At 53.9% G+C, this 16,063-nt stretch overlaps 6 protein-coding genes across 6 annotated transcripts; all 6 read left to right on the forward strand.

The window, feature by feature from the left end:
• Positions 1-215: 215 nt before the first annotated feature.
• Positions 216-1,610, forward strand: M421DRAFT_52865 (peptide chain release factor eRF/aRF subunit 1; the record flags this gene model as incomplete). Its single annotated transcript, XM_033595064.1, has 2 exons — positions 216-342; positions 424-1,610. The coding sequence occupies 2 exons, from the start codon at positions 216-218 to the stop codon at positions 1,608-1,610; spliced, it is 1,314 nt and encodes a 437-aa protein (XP_033453759.1).
• Positions 1,611-2,329: 719 nt separating this feature from the next.
• M421DRAFT_415853 (PDT-domain-containing protein) lies at positions 2,330-3,592 on the forward strand. The gene is made up of 2 exons (XM_033590856.1): positions 2,330-2,426; positions 2,655-3,592. Exons 1-2 carry the CDS (start codon positions 2,364-2,366, stop codon positions 3,540-3,542), a joined length of 951 nt encoding a protein of 316 aa, XP_033453760.1. The 5' UTR covers positions 2,330-2,363; the 3' UTR covers positions 3,543-3,592.
• Positions 3,593-3,736: 144 nt separating this feature from the next.
• M421DRAFT_911 (uncharacterized protein) lies at positions 3,737-4,977 on the forward strand (the record flags this gene model as incomplete). Its single annotated transcript, XM_033597912.1, has 2 exons — positions 3,737-3,840; positions 3,921-4,977. The coding sequence occupies 2 exons, from the start codon at positions 3,737-3,739 to the stop codon at positions 4,975-4,977; spliced, it is 1,161 nt and encodes a 386-aa protein (XP_033453761.1).
• A 3,419-nt stretch (positions 4,978-8,396) lies between these two features.
• M421DRAFT_912 (Pkinase-domain-containing protein) lies at positions 8,397-9,726 on the forward strand (the record flags this gene model as incomplete). Its single annotated transcript, XM_033597923.1, has 2 exons — positions 8,397-9,542; positions 9,595-9,726. The coding sequence occupies 2 exons, from the start codon at positions 8,397-8,399 to the stop codon at positions 9,724-9,726; spliced, it is 1,278 nt and encodes a 425-aa protein (XP_033453762.1).
• Positions 9,727-10,661: 935 nt separating this feature from the next.
• On the forward strand, positions 10,662-14,039 carry M421DRAFT_415856 (uncharacterized protein). The gene has a single exon (XM_033590857.1). It carries the CDS (start codon positions 10,821-10,823, stop codon positions 13,824-13,826), a length of 3,006 nt encoding a protein of 1,001 aa, XP_033453763.1. The 5' UTR covers positions 10,662-10,820; the 3' UTR covers positions 13,827-14,039.
• Positions 14,040-14,140: 101 nt separating this feature from the next.
• M421DRAFT_415857 (acyl-CoA dehydrogenase NM domain-like protein) lies at positions 14,141-16,012 on the forward strand. The gene is made up of 4 exons (XM_033590858.1): positions 14,141-14,403; positions 14,457-14,705; positions 14,755-14,967; positions 15,021-16,012. Exons 1-4 carry the CDS (start codon positions 14,287-14,289, stop codon positions 15,858-15,860), a joined length of 1,419 nt encoding a protein of 472 aa, XP_033453764.1. The 5' UTR covers positions 14,141-14,286; the 3' UTR covers positions 15,861-16,012.
• The last annotated feature ends 51 nt before the right edge of the window (positions 16,013-16,063 follow it).

Consider the following 16,063-nt stretch of genomic DNA (forward strand, 5'->3'; position numbering starts at 1 on the left):
TGGAGTCGCTCAAAGTCGACACACCGAAGTTTGATGCCTGATTCGTGAGAGACATAAATACGCATTCGTTGGTCGAGGCTTGCTGCTGTCCAAACGTCGTGTTGCGCGGGAGCGACCGTAACCTAGCGACCGCAGCCCCTCCAAAGAGCGCAAGGCAAAATTTACAGTCCGCCTTGCCCGCCTCCGTCACCTCACCCCAAACCCACACCGCGAAGATGTCGTCGAAGGAGCCCCAGCCCAACGACGCGGAGAAGAACATCGAGATCTGGAAGGTCAAGAAGCTGATCAAGCGTCTTGAAGCCGCCCGCGGAAATGGCACATCCATGATTTCGCTCATTATCCGTATGTGAGCCCCAACACTGGCCGTGAGCCTTGCCGCCCACACTGCGGCCATGCACCAGCAGTACCACTCACCATGCACAGCGCCCAAGGACCAGGTCTCGCGCGCCGCGAAGATGTTGGCTGAAGAGTTTGGAACTGCCTCCAACATCAAGTCCCGCGTCAACCGTCTTTCTGTCCTGTCCGCGATTACCTCGACCCAGCAGCGTCTGAAGCTGTACTCAAAGGTCCCGCCCAACGGCCTGGTCATCTACTGCGGTGAAATCCTGACCCCCGAGGGCAAGGAGCGCAAGGTCAACATCGACTTCGAGCCCTTCAAGCCCATCAACACGTCGCTGTACCTCTGTGACAACAAGTTCCACACCGAGGCTCTCAGCGAGCTGCTCGAGTCAGACCAGAAATTCGGCTTCATCATCATGGACGGAAACGGTGCGCTCTTCGGTACACTGTCGGGAAACACCCGTGAAATCGTGCACAAGTTCTCTGTCGATCTGCCCAAGAAGCACGGTCGTGGTGGTCAGTCTGCCCTGCGTTTCGCCCGTCTGCGTGAAGAGAAGCGCCACAACTACGTCCGCAAGGTCGCCGAACTGGCGGTGCAGAACTTCATCACAGCTGACAAGGTCAACGTCGCTGGCATCATTCTGGCCGGTAGTGCTGATTTCAAGAACGACCTGAACCAGTCTGATCTCTTCGACAACCGTCTGCAGTCAAAGGTCATCAAGGTCGTCGACGTTTCCTACGGTGGCGAGAACGGCTTCAACCAGGCTATCGAGCTGTCCTCCGAGACACTCGGCAACGTCAAGTTCATCCAGGAGAAGAAGCTCATCAACGAGTACTTTGATCACATCTCCAAGGACTCTGGCAAAGTCTGCTACGGTGTCGAGGACACCCTCAAGGCTCTGGAGGCTGGTGCTGCCGAGACTTTGATTGTCTTCGAAAACCTGGAGATCACCCGCTGGGTCCTCAAGGCTTCGGACAACACAGAGGTCATCCTCCACACCAACAAGACACAGGAGGCCGACCGAACCAACTTCATGGACAAGACCACCGGACAGGAGATGGAAATCGTTGAGCAGTCATCTATGCTCGAGTGGCTCGCTGAGAAGTACCGCGACTTCGGTGCTACCCTCGAATTCGTTTCCGACCGTTCGTCAGAGGGTAACCAGTTCGTGAAGGGCTTCGGTGGCATTGGTGCCATCCTGCGTTACGCGCTCAACTTTGAGCAGCTTGCCGACTTTGATGACGACGAAGACGAGTTCTACGATGATTGACGGTTGTGCGCCCTCGCTGACTGCGAGGCAGCGTCCCCACTCCACGCGTCGAGTGAAGGAACGTCCGCTGCCCGCGCACAATGTCAACAAGACGCGCCCGGATCGAAGGACGGAGCAGTCGATGTTACGACGCTTCGCCTCTCCCGATTGTAGATGAATAGGGGAGCGTTCACGGAAGTTTTGCATGGTAGGTCGATATTCGTTCTATGGATGACCATCGCTAATGCTGCTCAGGCTGATGAACCACCCATTCTTATCACCACCCCTTGCGTTCGACGGAGAGGCAGCAGCCTTCTCCGACAAGTTGCCCAATCTACCTTGATTGTAGAGCTCTATCCTAGCCGCGACTATGAGTGAAGACGAAGAGGACACTGAGAATAGCCATTGTCAATCATCTATTTGCGAACTTTCCGCAGCAATCCTAGGTGGAAGAAGGAGAGGTAAATTGCTCATTCGCGTATGCTTCAGCTTGTCTGTCGTTCATATCCAGCTGAATCAAACTGTGCTCCAACCCGACTCGTCTATTAGTGTGATTCTACTTGTGACCCAAATGTGCGATAAAGGTAACCAGAACAGGAACCACAGCTGTGAAATATGTTAACCGCATAAATTGCGCCCTACACGTTGGCTATTGTACATCCGCCCTGTGATGTAGATTTGCCGTCTAAAAGGCCGATGCCGCTCTAAATTCCTATTCCGAACTTGGACCTCGGATTTTGTGAACACGACACCTACGTATCGCAGTTTGACAAGATGTCAGGGACGGAAAAGCCGAGAGTTGCGTTTCTGGGGCCAGAGGCAAGCTATACACATCAGGTCAGTCAGCATTCTAATTTCGTTACATTACAACCGTTCCCCGTGACTGTTCACGAAGCTTTCCAAAAAAAAAGAGTCAACACGTCACGGGCTGCGTCTCGTCCACCCACGTACAATAATGCACCTGCTACAAAGAACCTTCCCACATAAAACCAGCATTGTTGTCTGTCGCTTTGCATGATTGGAGTGTGGTTCGTTCTCACTTGTCCTTACTGACGCTTCCTCAAGGCGACTCTCGATACGTTCTCGCCTGACACTTATACTCTCGCACCACAAACCACCATCGAGGATGTCTTCGCCGCCGTACAGGATGGCAGCGTTTATCGCGGCGTTGTTCCCTTCGAGAACAGCACCAACGGCTCCGTGGTCTTCACCCTCGACCTCTTCGCGAATTTGCACGGCAAGTATGGCGACCTTCTCGTGTGCGGCGAAGCATATGTCAATGTGAGCCACTGCCTGCTCGGTCTCGATGCAACAAGTCCGCAGAACTACTCCAAGATCACGAAACTGTACTCGCATCCGCAAGCGTGGGGCCAATGCAAAACCTTCTTGCAAAAGCACTTGAAACACGCTGAGCGCTTCGATGTGTCCTCGACCTCACGCGCCGCACAGATGGTCGCACAATCTAAAGACTCGGGTGCAGCAGCCATCAGCAGTAAAGTTGCAGGGACATTATTCAAGCTCTCTCTTCTTTCTGAAGGCATCAACGACGTCAGCGGCAACCAGACACGTTTCCTGGTTTTGCGGCGAAAAGACAGCCCACAGACATCCGCACCATCCACACCACCAGCCACAGTCAATAGTGATGAAGAGAACTACAAGACACTACTCCTCTTCACGTTGCCTTATACACCCTCGGATCCCAACCCTGGCGCGCTGGCACAATGTCTATCGGTCTTCGGCAGGCATAAGCTCAACTTGACAAGCATCAACACGCGGCCTAGCGGCGTGGCAAATTGGGAGTATATCTTTTTTATCGAGTTCAAGGGACGAAAGGACGATGATGAGGGCGGGGCTGTGAATGCAGCCTTCAAGGAGCTGGGCGGCGTGTGTGAATGGTATCGATGGTTGGGAAGCTGGGAGAACAGGCTGCCAGCTCCAAGCTCGCAGAAGTGATAGACCCCGAATAGCTCACGACGATACCAATTGGAAGACCAAGACCCCTGATCTCAAGCATCAACGCCTTTCGAACTCATGGGGTGACCACGCGGCGCTAGCGTGTCGCGCTAGGCATTTCCCCGTCAACGATGTTTGCGATCCGGTCCACTAAACGGCAGTGCAAGGGCACGCCTCGCCATTGACCATAACCAATGGAAATCGTGAGCAACCTCAAGAAGATCTACCACAATTCCAAAATGGGCAATGCAAACTCAGTACCAGCTGCCGGGCAGAAGCGGAAACGCCCAAACTTCTTGTGAGCATTCCACACGCGCGCTCGGCACACCGGCCTGCAGCCGGCCTGCCTCATTCGAGCACGCTACTGACGTAAGGCAGGGCCATCGATCAGACCCTCATTGGGATAACGATAGGTGAGGAAGAGGAGAACAAAAAGTCGTTCATGCTACACAAGGACCTTCTCTGCGCACATTCACGGTACTTCCGCAACGCGTGTGAAGGCCTCTTATCAGAAGACGAAGCCCTAACAATCCACCTCCCAAATGTCTCAGAATCAACAATCAAACTCTTCCAATTCTGGCTCTACGGCCAGGCGACCCGCGAAGAGCCTAAACGCGTGATCAAGCGCCCGAAACATACCATCAATAAGGGGAAGGAAATCATCGATCTCGATGCGCCGGGGCCTGCAGATCCACCACCGCCAGAAGCCCATGATGGAGACGAGATGTCAACAGAAGACCTTTTCAACACAAGGCGTACTCCCGCCTGGCTCGACACCTCCGAATTCCTCTTCACCACGAACCACCAATACCTACGTACCTTCATCGGCCTCTCGACACTAGCGCACACCTACGACATCCCGCAGCTCAGCAGCGACGTAATGACTCTCATAGTCGACCTACAGAACTACAACCGCGACCGCAAAGGACAACGCGACCTGTGGCCGCCATACACGGAGCTCTACTCCGGCCTCCCCAGCTCCGCACCGCTGTGCAAGTATCTCGTCAAAGAAGCCGCCGTCTACCGGGACCTGACCAAGATAAAGCGGTCCAAACTCGACGACCTCCCCAAAGACTTCCTCGTCGATATGCTGCTCACCACCACACCGATGAAGCGCGTCAGCCGCCTGAAGCTCAAGGAGGAGATCCGGGATAGCTGCAATTTTCACGCGCACCCGTCACACCCATCGATATCAGCGTGCAAGAAGCGGCAATTGAGGGATGGCGCATTTTACAGCAGTTTCTTACGGGCATGCATGAGCGAGGTGTATGCGCTGGAGGAGCATAGCGAACAACATTGGGATGGCGAGAGTGAGACGACGGAGGTTTTGCAGCAGGAAATGTTTGCGTTGGAGGGCGAGAGTGAGGTTTGTCGGGAGTGGGATTGGGATAATGAGGATACGCTGAGGGTGAGCGAGGGGGAGGAGAGTGGGTGATTTGGATCAAGATACGGTGTTGGGCGTCTTGTATGCGATGGGAGGGGTCGGGGAACTTTTGGATAAGCGAGGAACTCTAGAGCTATAATTTCAAAGAGAATTGACGTAGATAGATACGTTCTTCCTCTGTATTGCCACCATAGCCATAAATATATGAACGAATGAACGAAGCACATACTCGGCGTCATCTCCGCGATCCGTCTAAGCAAGTCTGTCCTACGTCTGCTGCACACGATGTCCACTCAACGGCCATCCATCCTTGCGAGAAAGACTGCGACGAATTGTGTGGATTATATCGCGCTGCACCCATTCGTCATCGATTTTCACTTGACAGAATCTGCCGCCGAATGACCATACGTCCCAGACCTCAAGCGGGGGCCAATTGCATCATGTCGGCAAGAATGGGGCTCGCGAGGCGAGTGGTTTTTGAGACGTGGAGTGAATCGAGAATCGTCTTGAGCTAAGATCGTATGTTGTTCGGCAGGAATGACAACTCATTGATGGCAGTGACCCCACATCGCCATGTGAGTGATTGCCTCTACAAGCTCGGCAGTGATGGATGCAGATTAGGAACGACCACTGACACCCACTACAGGTCTGGGTCCATGATTTCACTCAAGCTTATCTGCGGAAGGCCCTCCTTGATGCCAAAATCCCGACTCCTCCAGACTGTAATGTTAACTCATGACGTCTGATCTATGGCTATTAACGCAGATTCGTAACCGCAATCTTGTGATACGGCCTGAGTTCTCGACAAGAAATTCGATTTAAGCCTGGAGTTCTTCACGTCTGATGCCTGATGTTCCCGTTGTCGATTAGGATAGTTTCAGACTTCTGGAACTACTGAAGTAGTCTTATACATCCTTTCCAGTGTTGTAAGATAATCAGTGCTGGCAAGCATGGCAAAACGACTTAGATAGTAGGGCATAGAGCGACTCTGCGGATGTATAGCCTCAAGTCGACGTCGAAGGGATCTTGACTGCGTTCGATAGAATTGACTAATGCGGCTTCAAATGAAAGGCCCGACAACGTGATATCTGTTGGTTCTCGTCAGCTGACTATTGCGCCAACAATGCCGAGTCAAGTAGGTACAGGTCGAATGGGGCTGCGTATGGCCAGAAAGAACAGGGGATGTAGGACTTCCCCCGGTGATAGAGCTAGACTACTGGGTTGTCATTTTCGTTCCCGCTGTCATATCAAATGGTGCAGGTGATACTTCGTAGCCGATCGAGAACAAGCCTCTGCTATCGGAGGGGTGTACGAGTGTCTGCAGATGCTTTACGTCAACAAAGACAGGTAGCTGTCCCAAGTCGTTACCGATCAAATGTAGACTGCAGGTAACATCATCATCTTGTAACCTGAAAGGTGGCATGTTGTGCAGGTGCAGGTGCAGGAGTTTGAGTGGCTGTCGAAAATCGCTCAAGACCTGCTGCTGATCTCTTCTCTGGTTGTTACCCTGCGAGATAGAAACAGAGCTGCAGGTGCCGTTGTGTAACGCTGTCATCGAGCCTCGGAACTCTACGGTGCAGACATCTGGCAAGAGCATTTCTCGTGTCGATTTACGTGTGTAGTTACAATAAGAGTGAACAAAGTTCTGAGGTCGGTGTAGCTTCAACACCATCAGCCAATGAAGGGTAGATCGGCACAGAGAACCCCTGCATTCTGCAGCCCCAGGTAGACGGTTCTACCCAAGCTGATGGTATCTTGATACTGGTCAGTGCGAAGGTGTGCACTCAATCAGACACAACTGTTGGTCTGCAAAACCTGCATGCTGCAGTTGTTGAAGGTACACGGCAGGATTTGGCGTGCAGCCATGTGGCAGACTCATGCTGCAACCGGTGAGTGTATAGCCGACTTGCTGCTTAGATTGCCCTGCTGCACGTCGCACGAACTGGGTGTTTGAAATGCGGTGTGGACGTGTTCATCCGTGTGGAGGGGCTGCTATGGATGCGGGGCGGACAACACCGGCGCACGGTTAATTACTGTTGTGATGGTGTTGAGATTTGCTAATAACGCGAGTAATCTCCCAGCATTTTCGTAACGTTTGCCCCCGTAGGTACCTGCAACTGTTCACTGATGATGGGGACGTAGCGTGAAACTGAGCGTGTGATCACGGCGTGTCGTGCAGATTACGGCTGATGCGCAGCAGAAGCAAGTTAGTTCACTTGCGTCACCAAACATTATTGTGTGCATGCATTTGAAGCAGTCGGCTCGATGGAGGATATTTGATTATGCCGTATTGGGATCAAAGCTAGGGTTAATGCTGTTGCTGGATCTTGAAATCGACAGTTGAGGACGTCACGTAGAGACAGACACCTTGCAGAATAGGTAAGTCAGCACGGCCAGCACTGCCTCTGCCGCATTGTGTAGCAAATATCCGAGTGTCCAGAGTCAAAGGCACCTGCCGTTTTTCGAACGAGTGCGAGCAGGGCTGAAGATCAAGCTCGGCGTTCCTTTCGCAAGGTGCTTAGCCGCTTCCCGCGGGTCGTCGTGTCTTACTAATCAATCCACTGGGAGAGATGAGCGGTCGGCGGCCAGTTGAATTATGAATGGAGGGGAGAAAATGGAAAATCGCGCAGTCTAACTGGAATCGAAGCTCCCGACCACGAGAAGGTCGAGGCAGTGCAAGCTTCCGCACAACAGCGGTTTGGTTCAGCGAAATATCTACCCTAGGTGCGGCCGTTTGTCTCGAGAGCTCCCTCTGCTGTCCAAGACAAAGAGCCCACTCACCAAGGCAAGCCTTCGGAAGCGTACTGCTGCCCGGCGCACCTGCCAGCCCAACGACATCATCCGCCGATCCTCCCTCGGCCCCCGACACAGCCACAGCAGCCACCCACTCATTCGAGTGCGCGACCAAGTGACTGCCTCTGCACGGCGGGTTGCGCGCGAGTTGGTATTCCCCACGCCTCCAGCATTACGAGAGCAGCCACCACTGCGTCCACATTCCCCGTTCGCCCTGGCGACTGCTCTTCCCGAGTCTTCACCGTGTTTTCGCGATACAAAAGCACGCACGCGCAGCACACGCTTCCGAATTTGATCTCCACCACCCACCGCCGCCGAGCGTACGCTGTGCTGAAGGCCGTACAATAACAACCTGGGCTTCTTGCCCGCGAGACACCTGCGTCTCCGAATCCAATACCAGCACACTTCCCGCACCCGGTTTTCGACCCACCCTGCCTTCCTAGCCGCACCGGCCAGCACAGCACGCAAATTCCAAGGATATGGCAGCTCCTACGAGCAGTAATCCACCCAGTCGGACCTCAAAACCTGCTGCTTCGCCCCCTGCGACTGCCTCTACGGCATCGTCACTGCACTCCTTGCCAGATGCGACTGTTCTGCCGCCACCCGTTGTTCACCAGTCCGGAGCATATGGAGTGCAAGCTGCCGCCGAAGCCCTTTTGAAGCCGAAAAAACCAACCATGACGTCGCGCCTCAGCAGCATGTTCGGTTCCAGCAAGGATGCTGGGTCGAAGCAGACCAACGGCGAGATTGTCAAGGCTGCCAGAGCCCCCAACGGCACCGACACCGCGAACGGTCGCCCTACACCTGTGCGCCAGGGCTCGGTCTCGAAGGCCCCCAAAGAGCCTGCACCGTACAAGCGCTTCTGGACCAACGACGAGGGCGGCCACGAGCACCACCTCAAGGTCGCTAAACGTCAGGAGAAGCTGTCCGACATGTTCCAGAGTTTGATGTTGGGCAAGAAGAAGGAGGATAACCCCGCCGACCAGCCCCTCAGTCTCATGTCGAACTGGGTTGACGTCATGCGCAACGAAAAAGAAAAGCTTGCCGAAGCCAAGAACTCGACCAACCTGCCGCAGACACTGGTGCAGAAGTACGGCAAGTGTCAAGAAGTTGTTGGGCGAGGAGCTTTTGGTATCGTCCGCGTTGCCCACAAGCAGGATCCTAAGGACTCGAAGCGGGAGCAGCTCTACGCTGTGAAGGAATTCAAGCAGCGCCCCAACGAGTCTGCCAAGAAGTATCAGAAACGCCTCACCTCCGAGTTCTGCATATCCTCGTCTATGCAGCACCCCAACGTCATCACCACTCTTGACCTGCTCCAGGATGAGAAGGGTGTCTACTGCGAGGTCATGGAGTACTGTTCTGGGGGCGATCTGTATACCCTTGTGCTTGCCGCTGGACAGCTCGAGGTTGCCGAAGCCGACTGCTTCTTCAAGCAGTTGATGCGAGGTGTCGAGTACATGCACGAGATGGGTGTTGCGCATCGCGACCTCAAGCCTGAGAACCTCCTTCTGACGACCCACGGTTCGATCAAGATCACCGATTTCGGCAATGGCGAGTGCTTCCGAATGGCTTGGGAGAAGGAAGCCCACATGACCGCTGGTCTCTGCGGATCGGCCCCATACATCGCTCCTGAGGAGTACGTGGACAAGGAGTTCGACCCTCGCGCTGTCGATGTATGGGCTTGCGGTATCATCTACATGGCCATGAGGACTGGTCGCCATCTCTGGCGTGTTGCTCAAAAGGGCGAGGATGAGTTCTTCGACCGCTACCTCGAGGACCGGAAAGAGGAAGAGGGCTACCGGCCCATCGAAGTCCTGCGAAGGGTAAGTAGATTCAATTCTCTGTGGAGAGGTACACCACTAACACGTTGCGTAGCGTCAGTGCCGTAATGTGATCTACTCGATCCTCGACCCAATCCCTGCACGCCGTCTTACAGGGCATCAAGTTCTTGCCTCCGAGTGGGTTTCGGAGATCAAAGTCTGCCATGCAGGCAACGAAGGCTTCTAGGACAAGGCTTCGTAAGCTGGTTTCTGTTCCTTTCAGACCACGCAGGCGTGCGACTACCTCCAGCTAGCCATGGTGGCTACGGTTCTGTTGGCGCTGGAAACGGACGATCATTCGATATGCGACTCCCTTTGCTCAGGATCTACCCTCGAGCACAGTCCTCCGTTCACCGATCCTGGGTCGCTCCAACACTTGATCTAGATGCCATTTGCACGTTTGATTGACGATTGTATTGCTCCTTTATATGTTTTCATGCGATTCGACGATACCTGGCAAGACATACCCCATACGATAGCATAGCGGGAACTTCAGGCACTGGGCTTTTTAGCACTCTCATAAGGCGTTTCCTTTGACCCGAGCATGGCGCCTCAGGGTAATGAGCACGACATACAATTTAGAGAGAATGGACGGAAGATGGTGGGCTCTGCGAATGGATGTTTGATACGTTTTGGTGGCATGGAGGCATCCACCTGCTTGCGCAATAATCGGTTGCACATGGGCAGGCAGCATTCTACGAGTCTACTTCAATATAGCATGAATGTAATTGAGCGTGCGTGCATCGCCGCTACTCCAACAGACCCTAGATTTAGTTCTCACGTCTCAGTTGCCCCAATGACCAATTCTAGCGAACGAGGCAATCCCGCCTCTAAACGGGCAAGTGAAGTTTTTAGACAGTTTGCTTCAGTTAGTACGAAGTACACGCGAGGACCTCAAGGGTTGTTCGAAAAATGCGTTCCGGTCAACTTAAGAAGATGCCATCAACGAATCGCGTTGACAACGGAACCCGAAACTGTAGTTCGAATTGTCCAGCCTGGAGGTGGTCAAAGTATCGGCATCACCATGGCGGTACCAATGTTTCGCATAGACGCACCTGCCGTATGACGATGTCTTGGCAGCTGCCAGCCGCCGCTCTGCCGCTTGAACAAAGATGCGGCTGGATGAGACACTGTTCGCAACGTGTCTTTGCACGAACACCTGTTCGCACAGCGGTGACTGTCTCCCAGCCCCCACGCATGTATCGGCGCTCATGAGCCTTCTCGAAACTCGACAAGCCCGCTCGCAGGATCTCGAATCTGGCTGAGCTATGCGACCAAGCAATGCCCACGATTGGCGCATCACTCCGCAAACGGGCGGCATTCCTGCTCCTATGCATATCCACGACCGCTCTGGCCCAGGCGGCGAATGATAGCGTGACGAACTACAGCGTTACACGACATGACAATTCTGCTGCTCCTTCACAACCAACACCCTTTACTCGCTCCTACGCCGATAACGACACGATCTGCTCGTACCGTACGATAAACTATATTACGCACACCCTACCACAGCAATGTCTAAAGACCAGTTGGTCGGATCGAATCGCTACAATTTCCACGAATGCAACACCGCCAGCAGCAGACTCGCCTTCGACCCCGCAAACATCGGTCTCGACTGCGAAGGAAGGAGCTGGAAGCAGAACAAATGAGAGCACAGGGAGTTCTACTGCTACATCTGCCTCTCCAGCGGAAGGTACAGGCCTAGACGAGGGTGCGGTTGGCGGTAGTACTGCAAGCACAGAGCCTGATACCGAGTTGGAGACGGACTCGCCATTTGATAACGCCAATTTCCTTTCCTTTGACGAGTGGAAAAAAAGAAACCTAGCGCAAGCTGGTCAGTCGCCTGATAGTGTCGGGCAAGGCCGAGCTGCGTCTGCAGAGCAAGGCCCTAGGAGACGTCCGGTCAACGTCAATGCCCTGGACTCCTTGGGCGAGGAAGCAGAGATCGACATTGACTTCACTGGATTCGGGGATCTATCTGAGGGCAGCTCTATCGGCAGCGACATTGCTTCAAGGGCTGTAGGGGGTGAAGCCGCAAAGCCCACCAGAGAAACAGACAAACCTGGCTCGGGCTCCTGGGCGCTCAGCAAAGATGCTGGAAAGACGTGTAAAGAGCGCTTCAACTATGCTTCCTTCGACTGCGCAGCGAACATTCTTAAGACGAACAAGAAAGCAAAGGGCTCTTCAGCTGTATTGTCAGAGCATAAGGATAGCTACATGCTGAACGAGTGCTCTGTCGACAATAAGTTCTTAATCGTCGAGCTTTGTGACGACATCCTAGTTGATACAGTTGTCCTTGCCAACTACGAGTTCTTCTCGTCCATGTTCCGCCACTTCCGTATCAGCGTTTCCGACCGATACCCCGTCAAGATGGAGAGGTGGCGCACGCTGGCTACCTTTGAGGCTCGCAACTCACGCGACATCCAGCCTTTCTTGATTACAGAGCCCCAGATTTGGGCTCGCTACCTGCGTATCGAGTTTTTGACTCAATATGGCAATGAGTTCTATTGTCCATTGAGTTTGCTGCGAGTACATGGCACGACCATGATGGAGCAGTTCAGGCGCGAAGAAGAGGAAGCTCGCGGCGGAGACGATGATGCCGAGTCGATCGAAGAGGAGGAAGATGTGGTTAAGCCTGCCGATGGCAGTGGGCCAATACCAGCAGATCGAGTCCCTGTCATACTGGCGAAGGAAGTGCTCCTGGTCTCGACAGAGACAGCTCCTGCGGAAAGCAAGTCACAACCGACCATTCCCCCTAACAATCAGCCAGCTACCAGTCAGGCTGTGTCTCACTCCACAATGACCGGTGGACCATCAGCTTCTGGGCAAGTCTCAACACCGTCAATCAACAGTCAATCGATTGTCACCTCTGTGAGCGTCCCCACAAACCACTCAACAAACGGTTCGTCTCTCACGTTATCTACGCCAGGTAGTAGCGAAGAGAGTGAGACCAGCGTGCAGGAGCGAAGGGCTAGCGTCACCGCTGCCGCCTCACAACTTAGCCAGACAGGTGTGTCGAGTCAAAGTCCTGCCCCGGTTAAACCGCCTACAACCTCTGGAGCATCCTCTATTCGCTCGTCTGGCTCCGACGCAGCACCATCGTCCGCAAATCATCCGTCGGTAAAACCATCGAACAACAGTACCGCAGCGAATCCTTCTGTCGCATCACAATCTCGATCTTCGCCTACACACCCAAATGCCGCTGCACCATCTACCCAAGAGTCTTTTTTCAAGTCAATCCACAAACGCCTGCAGTATCTCGAGGCTAACAGCACGCTATCACTGCAGTACATCGAGGAACAGTCGCGCATCTTGAGGGATGCTTTCATCAAGGTTGAGAAGAAGCAGCTAGCAAAGACGGAGAAGTTTCTCGAGTATATGAACACCACAGTCATCACGGAGCTCAAGCATTATCGAAATCTGTACGAACAGCTCTGGCAGAGCACCGTTATTGAGATTGAAGGTATCAAGGAAAGACAGAATAAAGATATGGGAGAAATCGGCGCCAGGCTCAGCATGATGGCTGATGAATTTGTGTGGCAGAAGAGAATGGCTGTTGTTCAGTCAACGCTACTGCTCCTCTGCTTAGGCTTAGTTCTGTTCGCCAGGTCGGGAACCATGGGAGCTGCTGCAGACATGCCTATCGTGCAGCAACTGGGAACCAAGTACTCTAGCTTCTTTGACTCTCCGCCACCACAACGAGGACCTCCAGAGACTGGTGTAGACAGGCGCAGGCGAACGTTCAAGAACATGTGGCGCAGTGACACTTCAGCTGGATTGAGCGACAGGAGCGGCCCAGGACGCAGCATCATCTCAGACATGGACAGCGACGACGCAAGGAGTCCTGTGCAGATCGAGTACAGTCCACCGACGCCAAACACACCTGGCGGTCTCCAGGCTGACCAGTCTATGATCGCTTCTCAGTCCGGATCCTCACCCCCATATGTCAACGGTATCGAAGACGTTGATTCAGACGCTGATCCAGCAATTCCTAGAAAGGTCCCGGACATCACTCCTGAAGACCAAGCCAAGCGCATTCAGGTGCTAGCTACACAATCTGGCCCTGCAACTCCCAATGGTACACGAGACAGCAGGCCATCGTGGGAAGAGGTCGACCGTGCAATTGACCAGCTCAAGGCGGAAGAGCAGGATCAGCCGGTGGCGCAGAAAGAGGTTCGAGTCAAGGGCAAGGCCAGGTCGCCGCTGAGAAGAGCGCAGAGCAGCTACGATGGCGGCGCAGACGACAGTTCGCCCGTTGATAGCGGCAACGAATTGTTCAGCAATTGATGTGGAGTGCGGCTCTGCTTTAGCAGCGCGTGGCGGCGTTCGAGTAGTCTATGATGCATTGATGGGACCGGCGTTTTGGGGCAAAGTACTGTTTCGGCTACATGCACATACCCCTTCACTATTTGGTCTAGGACGACATTGTGCTAGTATTGGAACTAAGGTGTCTTTCTGTATTAACGTTCACTCCAATGCGACTGAATGGTATAAGGCAACGTGTCCGGATATCGTTACCAACGCACGGTGCCGGGGCGGGTCTCATCCCGTACCCAGGATTTGTGGGGGGATGGTCTGTGGGACCTCGGCACTCCGAGGCTGGAAGGCTCGTCCCCGCAGAAGCTCCACGCCGAACCGACGGGCGCGTTGCGAGTGGCACCATCCCTCCAATTACCCCAGACTCCTCGGACATCTGGCTTTCAGACCTTCCCACCATCACTATTTCCTCTGAATAATCCAGGCCAAAATGTCTGTTCCATATCTCCTCCAGAACGATGCCAAGGGCCATATCTCGGCTTCTCAGCGCATTCCTGCTATTGCACGGCCCTTTGTCAGCGAGAGGGCTGCGAAGACACTCGACATTGTGTGTTTCTCATCGTTGGTCAGCAATGGTGTATCTGCTTACACGTTTCTTAGGTTGAGAAGTTCGTCGAAGAAGAATGCATTCCTGCCGACCAGGTATACCTACGCCAGCTTGGCGAGACGACTAAAGAGCGCTTCTCGGCGCACCCAACCGTCATTGAGGATATGAAGAAGAGGGCACAAGAGCTTGGGCTGTGGAACATGTTCCTGCCCAAGGCACATTTCAAAGAGGGCGCTGGGTTTAGCAACTTGGAGTACGGTCTCATGGCTGAGTACCTGGGCAAGAGCAGGATAGCTTCTGAGGTAAGGACAGTCTTCATGACACGGTGTCAGGGATACTGACCTCACTTAGGCTACTAACTGCGCTGCCCCTGATACCGGAAACATGGAGGTTATCGCCAAGTACGGCACCGATGCCCAGAAGAGGCAGTGGCTTGACCCTCTGCTGCAAGGCAAGATCCGTTCTGCCTTCTTGATGACAGAGCCTCAAGTCGCTTCAAGTGACGCTACGAACATCGAGATGACCATCAAGCGTGATGGTGACCACTACGTCCTGAACGGTCAGGTAAGATTTATCAGTCATCACCACACTCAGGCTTCGCTAACAGTCACAAATAGAAATGGTGGTCCTCAGGAATCGGTGACCCTCGCTGCAAGATTTTCATTGTCTTGGGCAAGACCGACCCCAATCATGCCGACAAGTACAAGCAGCAGTCCGTCATCCTGGTCTCCGCTGAGACACCCGGCGTCACCATCCATCGCATGCTCTCCGTCATGGGCTTTGACGACGCCCCCCACGGTCATGGCCACGTCACATTCCAGAATGTCCGCGTTCCCGCTTCCAATATGGTGCTCGGTGAGGGCAGGGGTTTCGAGATCATTCAGGGCCGTCTTGGACCCGGTCGTATTCACCACGCTATGCGCAGCATCGGTTCCGCCGAGAAGGCACTTGAGTGGATGCTCGCCCGTCTCAACGACGAGCGCAAGAAGCCCTTCGGCAAGATGCTGCACGAGCACGGTATCATGCTTGAGCGCGTTGCCCGCTCACGCATTGAGATCGACGCGGCTCGTCTCGCCGTCCTGAACGCCGCCATCAAGATCGATGAGACCAACGCCAAGGGCGCGTTGAAGGAGATTGCCGAAGTCAAGGTTCTCGTCCCCGAGGTCAACCTCAAGGTCATCGACTGGGCTATCCAGGCCTACGGTGGTGCTGGTGTCTGCCAGGACACCCCGCTTGCGAACATGTACTCGAGTGGCAGGACGATGAGGATTGTCGATGGGCCTGATGAGGTTCATTTGCTGCAGCTTGGTAGGAATGAGAACAAGCGCGGTGTCGCCCACAAGCAGCGGATTGATGCACAGCAGAAGAAGGGCGACGAGCTGTGTAGGAAGTATGGCATTGAGCCTAGGGATCCGTTGTATCTGAACAGGACGAGCGCGGAGGCTAGCAAGCTGTAAGAGCCTTGCCGTTATTTGAGTAGCTGTCAGAAACAAAATTATGCTATCAGGCGTTGTGCCATGCTCTCTCTCGTGTATCACAGCCAGTCGGTCTCCGCGTTGTTCCTACAGTTATTGGTCTCTACGCTTCAATGTCATTGCATTTTCTAGCACTTTCTGAACTCCTTCCTTCATCAGCGTGTCTATACAGTATCCCGCCTTTG

Source organism: Didymella exigua (assembly GCF_010094145.1).
Source record: "Didymella exigua CBS 183.55 unplaced genomic scaffold M421scaffold_2, whole genome shotgun sequence".
Lineage (NCBI taxonomy): Eukaryota > Fungi > Ascomycota > Dothideomycetes > Pleosporales > Didymellaceae > Didymella > Didymella exigua.

Bases quoted from the DNA above. Each gene is read 5' to 3' on its own strand.
- M421DRAFT_415853 (XM_033590856.1), top strand. From the start codon at position 2,364: ATGTCAGGGACGGAAAAGCCGAGAGTTGCGTTTCTGGGGCCAGAGGCA. The intron at 2,427-2,654 runs GTCAGTCAGCAT...CGCTTCCTCAAG, and splicing joins AGGCAAGCTATACACATCAG to GCGACTCTCGATACGTTCTC.
- M421DRAFT_415856 (XM_033590857.1), top strand. From the start codon at position 10,821: ATGCCCACGATTGGCGCATCACTCCGCAAACGGGCGGCATTCCTGCTC.
- M421DRAFT_415857 (XM_033590858.1), top strand. From the start codon at position 14,287: ATGTCTGTTCCATATCTCCTCCAGAACGATGCCAAGGGCCATATCTCG. The intron at 14,404-14,456 runs GTGTGTTTCTCA...CACGTTTCTTAG, and splicing joins CTGCGAAGACACTCGACATT to GTTGAGAAGTTCGTCGAAGA. The intron at 14,968-15,020 runs GTAAGATTTATC...AGTCACAAATAG, and splicing joins ACTACGTCCTGAACGGTCAG to AAATGGTGGTCCTCAGGAAT.